Here is an 18,939-nt window from a genome sequence, read left to right as displayed (position 1 = left end):
CGTCGAGTGTGACACGGAAACACTTTAACCGAGCCACCCTTGTTCGGACTTTATTCGATCCAGAGTCAATGTTTTACACCCTTTCGATCGTAATTTCTCTTACGTTCCTCGAACATCTGTCTATAATTTGCCTGGCCTTTCGCGTTTAACGATATATCGCGTTTGTTAGAAAACGGCGAGACATTGACTCTTCAACGATCGATAGAATGACACTCCTTGATCATCCGTTCGTTCACGAAATCGATCAACGACAGGCATGATATCAAGCACAATACAAACGCGATCTAAACGGATCGTTGGTGCTGTCGACGGATCGAATTCGATGCATTTCGAAGTCTCTACTTCCACACTGTATTCCGACCATTATTATTATTTGCTCTTACTACCGTTGTTACTGTTATCACTGTTACTGTTTAACAGTTTTGCAAGCCTTGAAACATGCACTCGGTGTCTCCCAGAAGTCAAATGAATATTTAGTACCAGTCGATTGCACGATTGACAGCGATCTTAGTACAATGTACACTTCTATTAACGCGCACACTTAACAATACGGATCAAGTGTGCGTCGAGTATCAATTAGAAGAGTTAGACGTGCAATTGCACGGTAATAACCTCCAGTTTACGGAATTAATTTGTACCTGTACCAAATAAGCTCTGACACGAGCTACCCGTCAAATTACACGGACGGAAAAGATACCTGTTGAATGATTTGTTTTCAAGAACACCCTCACTGTGCTCGTTTTGAACCTGTTTTGTATGTACGTATATGTTATACCCTAAAGTAACAAGGGTTTGATCGACTATGTATCAATTGTATGTTTTATGTACCTCTTTGTGCCAATTCTTCGTTTATCAGATAAATGATAGGAGAATTTCTGATACGAGTTCGAATCGAGTAACGAATAACGAAATTCGTTCAACAAAGCGACTCGTTAGGTTTTCATTTTTGAAATACGTTTTACTTCGATACGATATCGCTTTTCTTTTTATCACGGCATGTCTCGTTAACTTCCTACTCGAAATCTATATAGAAGCTGGATCCGAGAGTTTGAAGTGGTCCAACTCCTTTTCGTCTTTCGGCGAATAATTTTGGAAACCGATATAAGTAGCGATTTGCGAGCAAAGGAATTAGAGAAAAGCCTATTCATAGCGTTGCAGCCATTTTCCGGGACTCTGTCGCGTTAAACTTAGATGCCGCGCGACCCGGCAAATTTTGGATCCGTGAACAGGAAAACGTATTTGGAACGACAAGTCTACGAACGAGAAAACCCAATCGGGCAGAGCATAGCTAGAAATGTAACTGAACAAATTATGAGGCACAACTGTGACCGAGTAAGTTATAAATTCGGAGTAACGAAAGGAATAATTTATGGAGGAAATTTGCTAAAAGTTTTTGCAACCACATTTTTCCATGGTTTTCTGCGGCAATTTGGATTATCGGACCGTTTCATTGTCGATCATGGATCAATGGTACAGCTAAAAAGCTGACCTAAATACCTAACTCTTCAGTAATTCTAACTATGTTCGAAAGATCTTCGCCGAGGCCTTTAACTCGAGCATCTCGAACGATTTGAATGACAAAGAGGTCGATGAAACGACAGACACGAGGAAACGTCTTTCGGTGGTTGAAGATGTTATTAAGATACTTCCCGTCTTTCTTCGTTTCAGTAGAGGGGATTTGTGAGCATCGGTGTTGCGTTACTCTGCCCTAATTTAGACTCACGACGTACCAGCGACGTTCACTCCCACCACGAGGTCTAAAATTCGTCACAGAAATTCATACGTGATTTCTGCTGGCCATATTTACTTTGCAAACATAGTGTCACAGTAGCTCGTGTTTCCTAATATCTCGTGAATCTCGCTGAAAATGATTCTAATCGGTATCAAATATAATCCGACCTATTTTTATCGGACCTCTTTCCGCCCTAACGAAACGGAAGCAGATGGAGAGAATTCTCTGTTCTCGCGTTATAATTAGCTCTGGAAATAACGATTCTAGGAAGGAAGGATATTTAGACGACCCGTGCTTTTCGTCACGGTTAAGAAACAGAAAGGTTCTCTCCATGGAGAGTCACGAGTTCTAAAAATATACCTAGATATGCAGCGACGTCTAGATATACGGGCAAAGATATATACAAAGGCACGATGATTGAACGAAAATATTTAAAGGGAAAGAAAATCGTTTGGCACGAGTGTATTTGCGGACACGATATAAAGAGGGGTTGGCGTAAAAATCTCGATCAACGAATCGGAATGTGCGGAGGCGAATATGAGAGCGCGGGTGTTGCGTTCCTTCTATACCATTCATATTGCTTCGATCTATTTTTGCACAAGGATATGAAACACGTATCTGTGACTGTGGCACGAAATAAGCTCGGGTGAAGAATCGTCGCGGGGATAAGAAAGAAGATAATACGTACGTTTCCCTTCTACTCAACGTAACTGCGATGACGAACGCACATTCTTTACATGCAAATGCAAATATCACGATTTTCACTAGCGAAATATCGGCGAGCGATACGCAATAACGTAGCGGTAATACGGAAGAATGGTGTGGAAGTGAAGACATCGAAAGGAACGAAGTTTTCGATCGACGTTCGACGAAAAGGGAAAACGATCCCGGATAGGGAAAAGGAAACGATTGAACGGGGCAGATGTTAAACGCATCTCGAACCTGATGAAATTTACAGAAACAGGACTACTTCCCGTGGGAAAAAGTGCCGTTTGTTCCGCGACCGTCCTTGGTACCTGAACCGTTCACCGTTTGGGGTCGCAAGAAACAAGATCCGAAAAAGGAATTTTATCAGTATGTTACCCTGAAGGATAAGGAAGGTGTTGTGCGTGGTAAGAACCCCGCGAAAGAAGATCATGCTCGTCAGCTGGTGGACGGTGGTGCAGTATCAAAGGTCAGCCTGGACGCCGCGACTGAATTGGCAACCAAGGGACACGTTTTCGGGAAAGGAGTACTTTCCAGGCAATCGACTACTAAAAGACACGTCGCCCCTACTGCTAGTGGCCATACCAAGATATTGATGGCGCTTCAAACGCCTTCTTGGTACCGATTTTAGCAACCTCTGAACCTACGATACCTAATCGATGTATATGCCACTTTGTGAAACGACAATCCGAGAAATCGTCATGACTGAGAAACATTTTGATACCTTGCTTCGTAGAAGTTAGTTCCGTTTTGAATATTCGGATAATCGAGTTAATCCAGAGGATCTAAAAATTAAATTAGCGTGTTACACGGTAAATTTATGGATTTGTCGTAACGCGAATTTTGTTTGGGCTTAGACTAAAGGAATATTAATTACGATTCAAATTCGAGCCTCGTGATCGATGATTTCCTCTCAGGCTTTTTTTATAATACGATAAAGCTGATATTTTTCTGATTATTTTTTCTTTCTTTTTCTTTTTTTTTTTTTTTTCGTTTTAGCAAACACGAACAGGCTTTCACACAGACAAACAACTTGTTTTCCAAAATCACGAAGAGTTACAATACTTTTCGTTTCCTTTGTATGCATGTCGAGCAAATAAAGTGCTTCGATCTCGAAAGGCGTGTTTACTGGATTCGTTCCCAAGACACGTCTACGGATAAGCTAGACCTCCCGAGTTGAACAATACCCTGTTTTATAATAATGGCACCTAAGCTGTACCGTTAGTATAGGAAAAGGGAGAAAACCGGTGATGTATATTTGTGCTATAATATTATTGGCGCCTGGGAAATTTATTTATCTTATATCGGGCATTTGCGATGGTCGGAAGTGGTTAAGCTTTCTAGAGATCAATGGTCGAGCGAAGTTGAAAGAGACCGTGAACAAAGTTTTTAGGTCGAAAACTGACGTCGAAACGAGACACCGAGATGCACTCGTGCATATGGGCAAAGAACACGAACATAACGTACACACTATCGTGTTACGTTATCCATGTGTTTCTTGGCAAGGGCGAATTCAGTTGCTCAACGTTGCACTCTAGAGTGTCCTGAATATCTCGGCAAGGAGACATTATTAATGCATACGTGTACCGCTCTACGTTTATAATTGGCCCGCACGTTGTGTGTCTACAGATAGTTCGATATATCATCGCGAATCATCTTAGCGATCCTTTTACTTTCTTCTTCCGCATTGTAACATAGCTAAGTTGTAGTTTCACATTAACCCAAACCTAACGTTCTCGATTTCCTCCCAAAAGTCACCCGTTCAACGATTCGTTTCGATCGTCGAGAGTAACATTGGCAACGGTCGATGATTAATGAATCGTGTCTAGATCGAATGTCGTTTTAAACGATATGACGTGGAACGGTAAGAGGGTAAGACGAATCGAGCCAAGTACCCCTTACTATTCCGTGACACGCAATGTCCCTTTCTCCAATACACGTTATTCCGAAACGGAGAACAGAGCTTATCAAAACTCACCTTCCAAATTAATTAAAATCCAGAAACGTTCGTATCGATGTTCCACCGTGTATCGATTTTCGAGAATTAACGCGCGACGAATCAAACTCTGCCACTCGAGAAGCTCGCAACCTTCGAGATCGGCCATGTTTATTTTTCATTTCTCCTTTTTCGACGGGGAAAGTAAAATAATAACCGATCTATTTTCGACTTGAACTGGGAAAACGACATCGGAAAGATGACGAACGTGCGACGCGTTTTGATTTTTCGATAAAGAAATCGAGTTCTGTTCTCCGGAAACGCCTGTTCTCCACATTGTTGACCTTATGTAACCCGAATCTATAGACGCCTCGTCATTATGTGGTCCGTGACTATCCGGAAGCCGGGGTGAGGGCTGCTCAAGAGCAGTACAGCTATGCCTACACCAACACCAGCTCGTCGAGTTCCTCCTCCTCTTCGGATCCGTACAGCCGCCGTCCGCAGAGGTCTAGCTACACCGAAGAGAACGTCATGAAGAGGGAGAGCGGACCGTACGGATCGTACTCGACCGAGAGGTCGACTAGGACATCGACCGGCGGCGGTCCTGGAAGCTATCATTCCTCTTACGAGTCCCACACTTCCGGTCGTTTACCTGGCGGCACCACTTACCGCCATTTCTCCTATCGCGTCTAAATTCCCGGCCGAGGGCTTTCGATACTTTCGTTTCACCGATCTTAACGAGACAACCGTTCGACCACCGTTTCAATTACACCCTGAACATCGGGCTGACACGCGAAGATTAATTTCGGTGAAACGGAAGAATCGTCTTCCTATTTTTCCATTACTCGAGTAACTGCATATGCGATTCGAACAATGTATCTTTAAATAGGAACAATCGATAGGAAGACGGTTTAGCTTCTCCTTTACTTGTATCGTCCAAGTGTCATTGTTATACGATGCATGTAATATATATTATTGCGAGAATAAATGTTGTAGCTGCATTTAGATGTTTTGAAATTGAACACGCCAATTGACGAGGTATAAGAAATAGTTGAACACGCGTGACACTTTAAGTAGTACGATACCGCATCGACGGACAACGCGATGAATATTGTATCGATGTTTCTGTAAATCTTTGTTACCATACGAACGATTATAACATAAACGAAAGTACGGCTATATTTGTTTCGCAAATCTATATTTTTTATTAATTCTCTCCGATGCATTCGATGTAGGACGTGTTTTATACTCCGTTTCTCTCCAAATATCGATTGTACGTGTGTTTTTTTTTGCTTTCGCATAGCGAATCAGATGTTTCGTTTATCCTATCTAGCATAGTTTTGTTTCTTACCTAGCGTGTGCAATGATAATACGAATTAATGGAAGAGAACGCGTTACGAATATCTTTGCAATGGAATTAAATCACGAAGATAAATCGCCACTTATACTTATTACGTTTGAATACGATGCGAGTGTTCCGCTTATGCGTTGGTACGTTATACTAAACTACGTTAATGAAAATGACGTGTACCGAAGTGCTAACCGTGACTAACATCTAAACCAATCTCGATAGACACACAACGCGACAATCGGCCAAATTTCTTACTCGCGTACGATGGAAGATTCATACGATTTGTTTTACCACTTCCTCTCGCCGAAGGTACACATTCCCTTGCTTCTTCTTCTACTTCGTCTTCTTCTTCTTTCCGTTATGCATCGCTCTTTGTCGAAAGTACACGATTAATTCGACCGACGATCGGTATTTGATAACATGCACGTGTGTAAACAAGGAAATAAAGGAATAAATAAACAAAAACTTAAAAAAAAGAGTGCCGAAAAGGATACTGTACTGCGAACATTACTAACTGGGTGTTGTTCTTCTTCTTTCTATTTATTCTGCTTCCTACGTGACTCCTCGTCCCCCGCCGCCGTCGGATTACGCCGAATATCGTCGAAAATCGTTTAAACGAAACACACAAAACATTCAACTCTATAAATACAACGAAAACGGGAGCGCAGGATCGACCGATTACCTTACCGATCTCCACGATTCTTCAGGTAAGTAGCATGGAATTCACGCTAATGGACAACACAGTAACTCGCTTGCGAAATGTTCGCGATATTAAATTTGCAAATACGAAATGCGACAAGTGCGATCGCGAAATCTAATTGCGACACTGTCAAATTTTCCAACGAAAATGTTTCTGATCTTTTCGACGGTACGTTTTCGTCGATTTGCCTCAGCTTTATAGTCTCCTTTCTCTTCTGCATTTCTATTTTATCAAATTTGCTTTGTATGCACACCAGTACGACGCTTTTCTGCTTCTTTCATACGCGCTACTAAACCATCGTTCATCGACGCATAATATTTACCCATCGCTGTGCGATATCGATTGCTGAAATTCAATCGAGCTTATCCTCCTCGATTAATCAAACTCGTCTATCGCCAGACTCATTTTCGCAATCATCGTTGAATAAAATATCCAAGTATCGCGTGCACGTTCATCGATTTTCCTTAGCGCAATCATACAGGTCAACGCTTTACCATGTCTACTTATCGCTGCAATTGCCCAAGTATTGCTCCATGTCGCAATCACGACGATCGTTATTATCTAACAGATTGCCTACCGCTGCTAACAGCTCGAACGTCGATAAGATTGAATGGTGAAAAGCAGAGGAAAACATAGAGAGGATACGAGAGAAAGGGAGAGAGAGAGAGAGAGAGAGAGTGAGGAAAATCGGACGCTTAGAAAAAGCTGCTGCAAGCTTGAGAGAAGTACGCTTGCACGAAGCTAATTGTCGCTGATGCCGCTGGGAACGTAACGATTAGTCGACGAATTAGTAAAGCAGAGTTCGTGCCTCTAGTTGAGAAGCATTCCCCGCATGCCATACGTGGCTCATAAACGGCTCGTGACTGTAATCCACATGCCGTACCATACTGTGTACCATGGTGGCAGTCTGATACCGATAAGAGTTCATGCGCGTGTACGTCCCAGCGTCCTCGCAGCTGAGATCAACAGGATACGCAACCTGACAAGACCATCCACCGAATCCTACACGGAAAAGTATCTTCAATCAAAGGATCACATCGTAAGTCTGCCACGTCTCTCGTGATATTCGTTCGGCGTAAAACCGCCTCATCATTCGTGGCATCATTAGCATGAGTGTCATCATCCAGTCATCATCCATGCCATCGACACGTCGCATCACCGATCATTCTCGTCGTCGCATCTCTTCACGATATCAACGCATCTTCCTCGAGACACATCTGGCATCCTCGTTCGGCGGAATCGCGTCGTCATTTTATGGACATCTAAAGATCGAGCTTTTATATTTTTGCGATTAACGATCGAGTCGCACTTCACTCTGCGAACGTTCCGTTTCAATTTTGCCTTTCAACGAAACTAGCCACTACTTACGAAGCATGTTTAACGCGAGATTCATATCCTCGTGTCACGACTTTCTCGCGATTCTCAGCTACGCGATATAATTTAATCTAACGCGAGATTCATATCCTCGTGTCACGACTTTCTCGCGATTCTCAGCTACGCGATATAATTTATCGATTATCGATTATCGATTTAGCAGGATTAACCGAATAAAGAACTGATCGTAGTAAATACCTACTAATTTCTCTCGCAAGAGAGTGGTCCATCGTTCGACCTATATTTTACGTGTCTCTCTTCGCAGTACTTCGACGACGAGGCGAGGGAAATACGTGCGAGAGTGGATTCCCTTCTGCGACGAGTTCACGTCTTCATTCCACGAGCCGCAGCAAGGTATTTAACGCAGCGATCGTTATGCGGTTAGAACGAGAGCAGCGGTAAACTAGCGATTCTAAGCATACGTTAGACGATCGAACTGTCGGTCGACATTTCGAGGTGTATTCGTCGACGACATGGTAATACGTATCGTTTGATTTTTAGCGACTTCGCGGAAGAGATCGTGCCAGAACGTATGCGTAGCGGGGATTACGTGCGAAGACTGATCTCCGGCAAGAACAACGCTAAGAAGGACATGATAGAGCCGGTTTCCTGGTACGAAGTGCCCGATCGAGGTAACTTCGGTAATCTGTCGTGCGTTAAATACGTCGCCGGCAAGCCACAGTCTGTCAGGAAACCCTACTTCAAGGTTGCCGATTTACGTCCTTCCGATATCAAAAACGATGTGAATTTTCTGAGTTACTACAGCAAGAACCGCGAGGCGGCGGCTAACGCCTGTGAGTAATTTCGTTATACCGACGATCACTATGACGATTACGAACACGATAATTGGGACACGGACGAAAATGTATTACTTTTCCTTTGCGATCAAGTCTATATCAAACGGACGGTACGAACGAATGTTTTCCACTGAATTCGAACACGAAACACGTAGGAGTAGTAGTTATTTTACAGCGAGAAAGGTTTAATGACGAATAATTGTCGCGAAATGCAACTCGATTCGCTGGTATCATATCGTTCCACGTCGACGATGGAACGTGTCAAGAACCGTCGTTATTCGACATTGCCCTTTCTCGCCTTTCATTATCAAATATATTTTGAAGAAAATTCTGGAAAATAAAAGCGGCCACATGACGCCGTTGTGTGTACCTTTTTTTGGTTTTTTCTTTCCCGCTCGGTTTTCTACTTTTTCTTCTCTTTTTTGGATGGATTGCCATTGATTCGCTCTACCTGACAATTTTTGCTGTGCTGTGTTATTCTTGTATTTTAGCGTATTTTTTCCTCGTTCGTTACGTAGTCTCCTCTTTATCTTTTTTTCCTCGTTTTTTTGTCCGTGGCTATATATTTCTGTTATATATTGTGTCTAATTAAGTATATACGTAGCGACGAAGGTGTGAGACAAAGCATTGTCCTGTTATTTTTTTCTAGTTTATGCCATGTCGAACGGTTTCGTTATCTTTTCTTTTCATTTCTTTCTTTCTTTCTTTCTTTCTTTCTTTCTTTCTTTATTCATCCTTGATTCACGTGTCACGAGCACGTGATCCCGATTCGCGCTCACTGACGGAATAAACGGCAATCGGGGAATGCGGGTTAAAACTGAAAACTGAAAAGAGAGGAAGATTTTACACGAAGGCAGACTCCAGTGTCAGGCAGAACCAGATGACTGGGACACGTAGACTCGGGTAAAAATGGCAGAAGAACCAGTTCGGCTTTTTTGAACGTTTCAGGCAAGGGATGGAGGAATCGGATTCCAGAGCTCTACGAAGATCCGACGAAAATGAAAAAGAAGGAGGAGGAAGAGAAAGAAAAGGAGGAACCCGCCGAGGAATGACTACGCTCGCGTTAAATACCGTTACAATTTCTAAATCGACGAATAATTCAGGCTCTTAACCAGCAAGCACACGAGCACACGATTCTGCGCTCGAGATCATTTGCACGTTTCACCGTCTAAAATGGATTACCTTTGAAATCTTTCCCGGAAACGTTTCTGCCCAGACTATCAACTCGAGATCGATCATTGTAGATTTCATTATAAAAATTATCCTTTCGTGTCGATTTTATCGGCAGCTGCGATTCATCGTAACTCCGTAATAGCTGTTACGAGTAATCGTATCGTTTCTACCGGTCTGATCGAGTATAATCCACGTGAAAGCGCGATTCGAGTGAAACGTATTCGTTATATTTCGACATTAACATGTTCGTTATTACGTTTGGTATCGTTAAATATGTCCGATCCTGCCAAAGAAGTGTCTAAATAAAATAAACATAACCGACGATTAAAACGGCACCGTCAATTGTTTTCCTTACACAAAATATCGGAAAATTAGGAGAACTGGCTAGCGAGTGAATGCGTTATTTCGAGGTAAGCTCCCTTACGTGTTTTACATTTCTAATAATCAGGCCGGCTGACATTTTGTTTCTGAAGTGGAGTGCTTTTCGGTTGTTCAGAGAACAACATTAATTTTAATAGTAACAACAGCGATATTATAAAGACAAGAATGATATCGCAGCATCGTAAAATCTTGCATTAAAAGAGGCAAAAGTGTCTCGCACGAATTCCCCTCGTGCGGCGAGAGTTATCCAAATATAATTCTAATGAAAATCGTAACACAAACGAGTGTCCCATTCTCATCGAAGGAACGAATGCGGTGGAACCACGATGTTAAGTACACCGTGCCTTTACTCTTTTAATTCTTTTTTTTACAAATTGACCATCGCAAACCACGGTGACTACGTGTGGAAGCAGTCGCAACATCGAAACAAGACGAGAACAGCGAATCGATTCATCGTTTCTACGGAAATCGTATTACGTCGTAATATTTCGTCGTAACAGCAAATATTATTGATTTCAGGAATAATTTCATCGTCAATACTCTCGAATTCGAATTTTCCTAATAAGCTAATTCATTGGTCGCACACCATCGTATGTATGCCCGAATATTAATCCGCTTTGCGTTTATGGAGCTTCGTGTCAATGTCGGTACACATGTCGAGCTAACAAACATGTTTTTCCGAATGTTCCTCCAGCTAACTTCCTAATCACGGCTTCGTGTCGCGTTTACTATTGTGCTTATTTCAGATACAGAAATTTAGCCCCGCAGGGATTCCTTATCGTTAATTGAATATTTATGTTTCATATACCTCTATAGCGCAAGATCTGCCGATGACAGACAGAGAGTTACGGAAGGGTCAGTAACATAAGTCTAACACTCGTCGATAGATACAACTCGTGCGTGTTATTTCGTTATCCTCGTTAACGTAGTTTAACAAATTTTAGCGCGGGCGTTGCAACCTGACGTGGACGAGTCAACGCTGAGGAAAGGTACGATTCTTCGTGAAATTGCAAGTTTTCGTGTTCCATTAAAATACGCCGACGTGATCGTTCCATCTATCTTGTAGCTGTTAAAACAGACAATGGAACGGAATCAAAAGCAGAAAAGAAACGTGGATCTAAGCGGGAAAAAGCCGAAACGAAGGAAACGAAAAGCGAGCCAGCCAAAGCTCAGGCGTTGGAACCTGTAAAGGAGCCAGAACCGGTAAAAGAGGCACAGCCTACACCGGAAGCTGTAAAGGAACCTGAACCTGTGAAAGAGCCTGAACTCGCGAAAGAACCAGAGGCCGTAGTAGAACCGAAACCAGAACCCGTAAAAGCAACCAAATCTGCCAAGAAAGCCAAGCCTGTGAAGGAACCTGCACCCGTGAAAGAACCCGAGCCTGTGAAAGAACCCGAACCTGTACAGAAGCTGGAACCCGTGAAGGAACCCGAGCCTGTGAAAGAACCTGAACCTGAACCTGTACAGGAATTGCAACCCGTAAAAGAACCCGAGCCTGTAAAAGAACCGGAACCTGTACAAGAATCCGAACCAGTTAAGAAACTGGAATCCGTGACAGAACCTGAACCAGTTGCAGAACCTGAAAAGACGTTGGAGGCAGAACCTACCGCGGAATCACAGGTTACGGAACCCGTTGCAGAAACCCCACAGGAACCACAACCAGCAGCAGTTGAAGAACCGATGCCGGTATCCGAGCTGGAATCTAAAGGAGAATCTAAACCGGAAACAAATTCAGAGCCTCAAATTACGGAAGCTGTAAGTGAATCGGAAGAAACAGCCGAAAAGCAGGCAGCGGATAAGAATGGTATGTTATCTCGAAAAAGGTGCCGAGTAACGATTTAAAAATTATGGATTAGCATACCGAATAAGCCGGCGAGTATAAAATATAACGAGATAATTATAGTTGTTATGATATATGTACCTATGTTACCCAATCTGTGTCATGTTGCATGATATTCGTTTCGTAACGTGCATAATTCTTTGCTCGGTTTTAAAAGATGTATGGTATCGTATCGCACGCGACACAAACTACTCGATTCGAGATTAAGCATTTCGATTAAAAAGCATCGATTTTAACGAGGCGATATTAATTTCAGTGAGACAAGACAAGGAGGAGGCGGTCAAAAGAATAGAGCAGTACCTCGTTAAAGCTGCCGAAGAGGCAAGGTGCGTAGCTGTAATAATGTTGGCACCTATCATTAGCAAAAATGTTATGTAACAAATAAGTGGTATAAATAACGGTATCGAAATAGTTGACGACCATTCGCGAAACCATTAACATTGAACTCGGTCAAGTAACCTCCTAATCCGCCTGTAACCCATATGCTCGCCAAAAATCTCAACCTCCGTTGAACTCGAATCTTTTGCGAACTGGCAGGGTACCGATGACTCGTGCCTCGTACCAAATATTAAAAACACCTCAATTCCCTGGATGATTTATCACAGGAGCGACGAGGAGAGGAAACAGGCTGCGGAGGAAGAAAGGGTGAAACTCGAAGCGGAAGAGTTGAAGGCATGGGAGGCATTGCAAGCGGCACAGGAACGGGTAGCTCATCTCGATGAGATTGTCAAACAGGAACAAGCCGGGGCTGAGAGACAAGCCGAGGAAGAGAAAATCGAAGCTGCTCGTTTGGAAACAGAAAGAATACTCGAGCAAGAACGGTAATTTACGAATCAGGGTTATAATTTTCTAGGAAAACAGGTGTCCTTAGATTGCACGTCATATACGATGCGACGTTTCGTTTTGCCTATTCAGGAAGTTGGAAGAAGCTAAAGTAGAGGCTTTGCTGAAGGAACAGGAGCGAATGATCGTGGAGGAACAACTGGAGAAGGTTCGTCAACTAGAAGAGAAAGAGGAGAGGCTAGCGAATGTCACGTTCGGCGATGCAGACGAAGTGAAAGATATCGATCATTCTTGCGACGATGTATTAACGTGCGATCTTACCGATCAGGAGAGGGAGGAAAGGCCTTACGATCCAGTCACAGACGACGACACCAGGGTAAATATCGACATTGAGAAACGTGTACCTGTTATTTTTACATTTCGCCAACTTTCTATCGTGCTTTTCGTTTTTTCTTCTTCCTTTACAAAGATCGAGGAAGAAGACATGCACGAGGAGGAACACTTTGATATGACAGAGGATCCTTTCGTCGAGGAACCAGATGCAGCGGAAGGCAAAGTCGTGACTGGCGGAAATGCCGTGGAAGAATCGACGAAAATCGAAGAGGTAACATCCGGCGGGGAAGAGAGTTTCGAATGGGGCAACGAAGACGATTAAAAACCTCTGGAAAATCGTGCCTCTTCTCTGTAATCGTAACATGCTGTCATTCTCATGTCCCGACTGTTGCCGTTGTACCTCGTTAAATCGCGTATGAAAGAAGAACGAATATTCGTCAACCACGAGTATCGTTAAACGTCGTTCAGTTTAAGTTGCTTTAAGTCTTTTTCTTCCTTTGTTACCTTTAAGCCATCCACGTCCATTGTTAACGCACACTTATTCGTACGATTTGTTGCTAATAAGAGACCACAATTCGATCGAGAGCGAACATCGATCTCTGTTGATTTGCCAATAGCAAAAGACTTTTCGATGAACTTTATATCGCTACGCGTATTTTATATTATATATTTACAAGTAGATCTATATCAAATAGATCAGAAATTCAAGAAAAAAGACAATTTTTTTAGATAAATAAATTGCTTATAATTAGCGAATGTTCGATAGATTATCGTATGTATCATTGTATTTATTTTATGTAATTTATCTTGCTATACGTCAGCCCCAACATCTCACTTAATCGATATCAGAGAATGCTTGACTAGGTCTTACGTAACGTATAAATAATGTATACTATAATTGCGAATGAAAACGAGTATGTAAGAAATTATTAATTTCATAGCGGTTGCGCCGGAAATGGAAGATCGATGGAATTAGAACAATCGTGTAAAATTAAACGTGTCTGCAGTGCTTTGAATGGTAGTCTTTTCTACGTTCTTCGCGAAGAAAGAACGAAGAAAACGACGAAAATATCATATTTTAATTAACCATCCCGATATTCCTTCACTCGATTCATACTGCACTTTTCATACTTCTAGCACGTGTTGTATATTCGTATAATAAATATTTTGACTACACTTCTACAGCAATAAACATTAACATTTGAGTTTTATATATACGAGCATCATTAAGCACCACGATTTCCCTTATTAGTTTTACATTTACCGAGATACTCGGTCGAGGAATTCTTCGCAAATTTATGATCTCTACGCGTATCTTCCACCCAAGGTTCTTTCTTCTGATACTCCAAGTCTACTCGGTGCTGCTTCGTATTTTGATATATTTTTACGTGACGAACGTAAACATTCGCAAAGTTATTTTTCCGCTAGTTTTTGATCGTGCAAAGTAGGTCGAACGAAAGATAGACTAGCGCGAGACATGCTCTAAACAGTATGACTCTAAAGCAAAAATGAGGTTAAATCTGTATGCCAATTATCTTTGGATAATTTATTGCGCTAAGTATGTATATTTGTACAGGTTAGGGTATGCCGATGATTTTATTCTTACCCTAGCCCGAAATCGATTACCGACATCGTTGATTTGATCGATGTACAAGACATAGGTGTCGGGATTGTAAGGTCACTTTTATAGGAAAAACAATCCTGTACCGCGACCTTGGTTAACGTTACGTAACATGGTCGTTATATGAAAACCGAGAAAATCGATAACAAAAACATCGATGATTACATATAGCACCTTGTATGGCAAGTATCGATGGTGGGTTCATTATTTCCACAGAACCAATTCTCCTAACTAACTAATGGAAAACACGGTAAGATACGATCGTTAGGGATCATAGTGTCCATGTGGGATTTTAAAATTGCACTAGTAAAATATATATGGAATATTATTTGTTTTTGTCGTATCTCGTTCGACACGATATCCGATTATTTCGGATTTAATCTCGTCAAAGAAAACGATTTTCTATTTAAAAGAAACTCGTTTGCACCGTTACGACATGAACGACGAATGATATTAAATGAAAGGCGACGTGATCGTGGTTTGATTTTCAAAACGAAAAGCCGTAAGCGACAAGGCAAAATCGTTTGTAGAAGGCAGGAGGGTCGTAATCAGGAAACCGATGATCGTCCTAAACGTCCGTCGACGGTACGTTGGCCTACCGGTACTATCATAATTTTCGGAAATGAGCACCGAGATTAGAGAGAATTGACGTCATCGTCGCGACAATAAAAAGAGGGATTCGCGTTCGTTTGTCCGTCCGTTTGTGAGAACGGTGTGTATATATCACTGAATCGTCGACAATGAGTCGTCGAGAAAGCGGGATGCGACGTAAGCACAAGTGTACGTGTGCAAATGTACGTACGTAAATTCTTACTTACACAGCGAAGATGTCATACTCGAACGCATTATTTCTCAATTAAGAAATATCAATGGCAAGTGCCGAGATCCTCTAACAAACTTTCTTCGAATGTTCGATGCTTTCATTTCGCTTTATTCGTCGAGATATTCAGGAATTTCGATCGTTTCTGTTACTAGATAATAACCCTTATTCGGCTGTCTCTACCACGCAAACGTCAATCGTAATAAACATTCAAGAGATATTTATGGAAGTTTTTAGAAGCAAGCCGTTTGCGCAGCTTTACACGGTAGGTAATAACGGTGATAACATTTTTGGAGCGGGCTATTAATTTCGCAGCATTCTATAACGTATTACGTATCGAGGCATTGTTAAAATGTCTATAAAAATGAAAGATTTTAATCGGTTACTGTCGTAGTTCTATATCTCTTCGTACTCTGCATGACATTGGCAATGAATTGTGCGAATAGTTTGATGTGCGAACGTAAGCGCAAATGGGACCTTGGAAAAGTCGATTTACCGATGGAACCGTGTTTTCTCTCGAAATATGCGACAACTGTTACCCTTCGATGACTCAGGAATACGAAAATTTCGTAAGACCAGAAATTTAGAGAAAAAAAGAATAGTTATGCGAGTTAAAAATAACTCGTACCTAATATTTCATCGCGGTTTGAAAACGACGCGAAAGGTTAAAAGGTATTGCAAAGGAGACCGATATAGCATTTATCACGTAAGTTGGAAAATGAAGTGAACAAACATACTAGGCTGATGTAACATAATTGCAACTGTAGTTCAGGTGACGAATGGCGAGTGGAATCGTCATTGCTGTCGTCATGATGAATCGATGACGGAGGTACTGCTTTACGCCGACTCGATAATACCACGATATATGCAAAGCCCCTACTCTGACCGATGCTTCGTTCGTTTTTTAACGAATGGAATAAAAACTGGAAGAAACCGATTGACAATGATAATAGAGCAAGATACTGCAAAAATGTTTTTCCCTCATTTTTTCTTTTCGCATGGAATAGAATAGGAGAAATGCGAAATTCATAGCGCAAAGGTAACTTGGTTGCCCAATGTTCAGGACTGACGTCAGAGCAGAGTTGTTGGCGCCACTGTCCTATGACGTCATTAGGGGTGTACTTGGGGTGGCACGCGGGGGTGGCCGGGCTTCAGAGGCGTAGAGTTCAGGAAGCAACGATAAGAATTTTCCCGATAATCCTGACGTCGAAATAGAATGCTTAGTTCGTATAGATTAAAGGAAGGTTATCACAGTCCAACGACTATTTGTATATTTCTTAGCACTTTTTCTCTAAGTATATTTAAGGGACAGCTAAAGAACGTGATGGTATTTAATTCCAATTCGACTTTACTCTTATTTCTTATCAGACGGGATAAAGAACGTCGTAATAAACAAGTCGATGATACGATTACAATTTGATAAAACAATTTGATATTTGGCGATAAATTTCGATGTTTTATTCTTTTTTCCTTTTGTTTTTTTTTTTTTTTTTTTTTTTTTTTTTTTTGCTAACGTAAACGAACGCTGAATAACGAGATAATAAATAAAGAGCAATTAGCCAACGGTTTATTTTCATCGCATTTCATTTCGTAACATCGTTGCTCGATTGGTCTAGGTGCTACGATCCAGTGTTGTAAAAGACTTGGCGGTACAAAGAATATAAGTTCATTGTTACGCCACTGGGTTAGGCTGTCAAACACGTGCCACCTCCAACCCTCCAGGCCTCCGCCATTTTGGTGTTGAAGTTGGGTCTCTCATCCTCTCTCGTCCATGTAATCTCACTTCGTACTACTCCAACCTTCCTCTTACGAGTCTACGTTATTTTACCGATTCTTTAGCGCGAACCCAGTGGCGTAAGCACGTAAACCCAAAGGACAATCGTAAAAGCAAAAGGTAAATGGCTTCGGAAGCTTTTTGACTGAAAATATAACGAAAGTATGCTCTGCGACAATGAACTGCGATACATTTTTTCTTCCTTTTATTTCATTCTTTGCACTGTTTTCCGAAAAGATATTTTTATGCGTGTTCATTTGGCAAGCGAGAGCCATACATTCGGAATCTTCTCGTAAATCTCACGAAATAGAGGGAAAAGAAAACTGAAGTGTTTTTTTGCCCTTTCTTCGAAGTAGCTCGTTAAACGAAGTGGGTGATTTACGAAATTTACAATTTCTCCGAGGAGAATGGGAAAAAAGAGCAAAGGAAAAAAAGAGAAGACGAGTGCTATTGAATTCTCACGCCGGCTATTAACATCGATGCTTAAAGCGAAAAGCTTTTAAAGCATTTCGCGAAAGAGAACGAGGATCAAACGAGGAAAGTTATGGCTAGAAAATATGTCTTTGCGACTTTCCCTTCTTCCCTGTACACGCAACGATAAAATCATTCGAATTATTCGAACGTACCGAGTTATTCGCGTCATGGATGAACTCCATTATTCTGGAAATCGGTCTAATATTCGGAGATGGATACTCTATACAACGCTACACGTGTACGTCAGTATGCAAGCCTCACGTGATTATTTAAACCTATTTATAGTACGTGATGCGGTCAAATAGCAGTAAACTGGTAAAATTCCGCCAATCACGAACAAGAACTTTTCATCGGTTCGATGAAAAGTTTTACTTCGGAGTACTCGTATTAGACCGGATTTCTTAAAAAGTGCACTGGTTTATCGGTTAAGCTGCGAAGCTGAGGCTGGTTGTTTAGACCGCGAACGCGTGGAAGCTGAAAAATGAGCGTTTTCGCGAACATTACGACGATCGAGTGAAATTTCCTGTTTTAAAGTACGTACAGACACATAGCTCATAGAGTGTTGCGCGAAGCAAACGATACAATTGGGCAAATGAAAGTAGGTGACTGCGAACAATAAGCCACGATGAGCCAAGAATAAGATTCTCTATTCACTGTGACGCATTGCAGTGAATCACAATTGAGACACGTCACTCATCGTTGAATTTACGAACTGCGAGCCGACTTCGTGTTCCATCGTGTCAAACCCTTCCCCTCTAATACAATTTTATCCGTAAACTGTACCGGAGTCGACGCGGATCTGCTTGAAAATACCTCGATTCGCGTAGCAATTCTGTACATAGGATCGATAATTTCTTCCTGGAAGCGAATCTAAAAATTCATTCTCGATACTGTCGAAAAACAAGGCGTTTCCATAACACGTGGAACAGATACACAGACATTCGTCTTCGCTGATTCAAAAATATACGGAAGTTCGACGTTCTTCTCATCCAGCTGTGATTAAAATTGATTACCGTTATTAGAGATAGGGGAGGTGTTCGCGTCGAGTCGCGTTAGTTTGCAAAGTTGGAAGAGATTCGCGTGAACCCAACTTTGCATCTGCGATACCGAGGCGATTAACTCGCCCGTCAGTTTTCGATCGGAAG

General features: G+C 41.8%; 1 protein-coding gene across 3 annotated transcripts in view; it reads left to right on the top strand.

Moving 5' to 3' along the window:
* LOC108547322 (proteoglycan 4) overlaps positions 1-14,297 on the top strand; it is a 14,991-nt gene extending 694 nt beyond the window's left edge. Inside the window, exons 2-12 of one of the 3 annotated variants that reach the window (XM_017899783.1) lie at positions 6,393-6,431; positions 7,239-7,463; positions 8,064-8,152; positions 8,300-8,592; positions 10,966-11,004; positions 11,094-11,138; positions 11,216-11,953; positions 12,246-12,315; positions 12,595-12,810; positions 12,905-13,148; positions 13,242-14,297. In XM_017899783.1, the coding sequence (XP_017755272.1) occupies positions 6,393-6,431; positions 7,239-7,463; positions 8,064-8,152; positions 8,300-8,592; positions 10,966-11,004; positions 11,094-11,138; positions 11,216-11,953; positions 12,246-12,315; positions 12,595-12,810; positions 12,905-13,148; positions 13,242-13,427 (2,184 nt within the window). In that variant the 3' untranslated portion in view covers positions 13,428-14,297. The remainder of the gene's footprint in view (positions 1-6,392; positions 6,432-7,238; positions 7,464-8,063; positions 8,153-8,299; positions 8,593-10,965; positions 11,005-11,093; positions 11,139-11,215; positions 11,954-12,245; positions 12,316-12,594; positions 12,811-12,904; positions 13,149-13,241) is intronic. The other 2 variants (XM_017899787.1, XM_017899788.1) reach the window with 2 other exon arrangements.
* Positions 14,298-18,939: the final 4,642 nt, after the last annotated feature.

Source organism: Eufriesea mexicana, unplaced genomic scaffold (assembly GCF_001483705.2).
Source record: "Eufriesea mexicana isolate 0111107269 unplaced genomic scaffold, ASM148370v2 scaffold994, whole genome shotgun sequence".
Lineage (NCBI taxonomy): Eukaryota > Metazoa > Arthropoda > Insecta > Hymenoptera > Apidae > Eufriesea > Eufriesea mexicana.
This window is presented reverse-complemented; position numbering and strand designations above follow the sequence as displayed.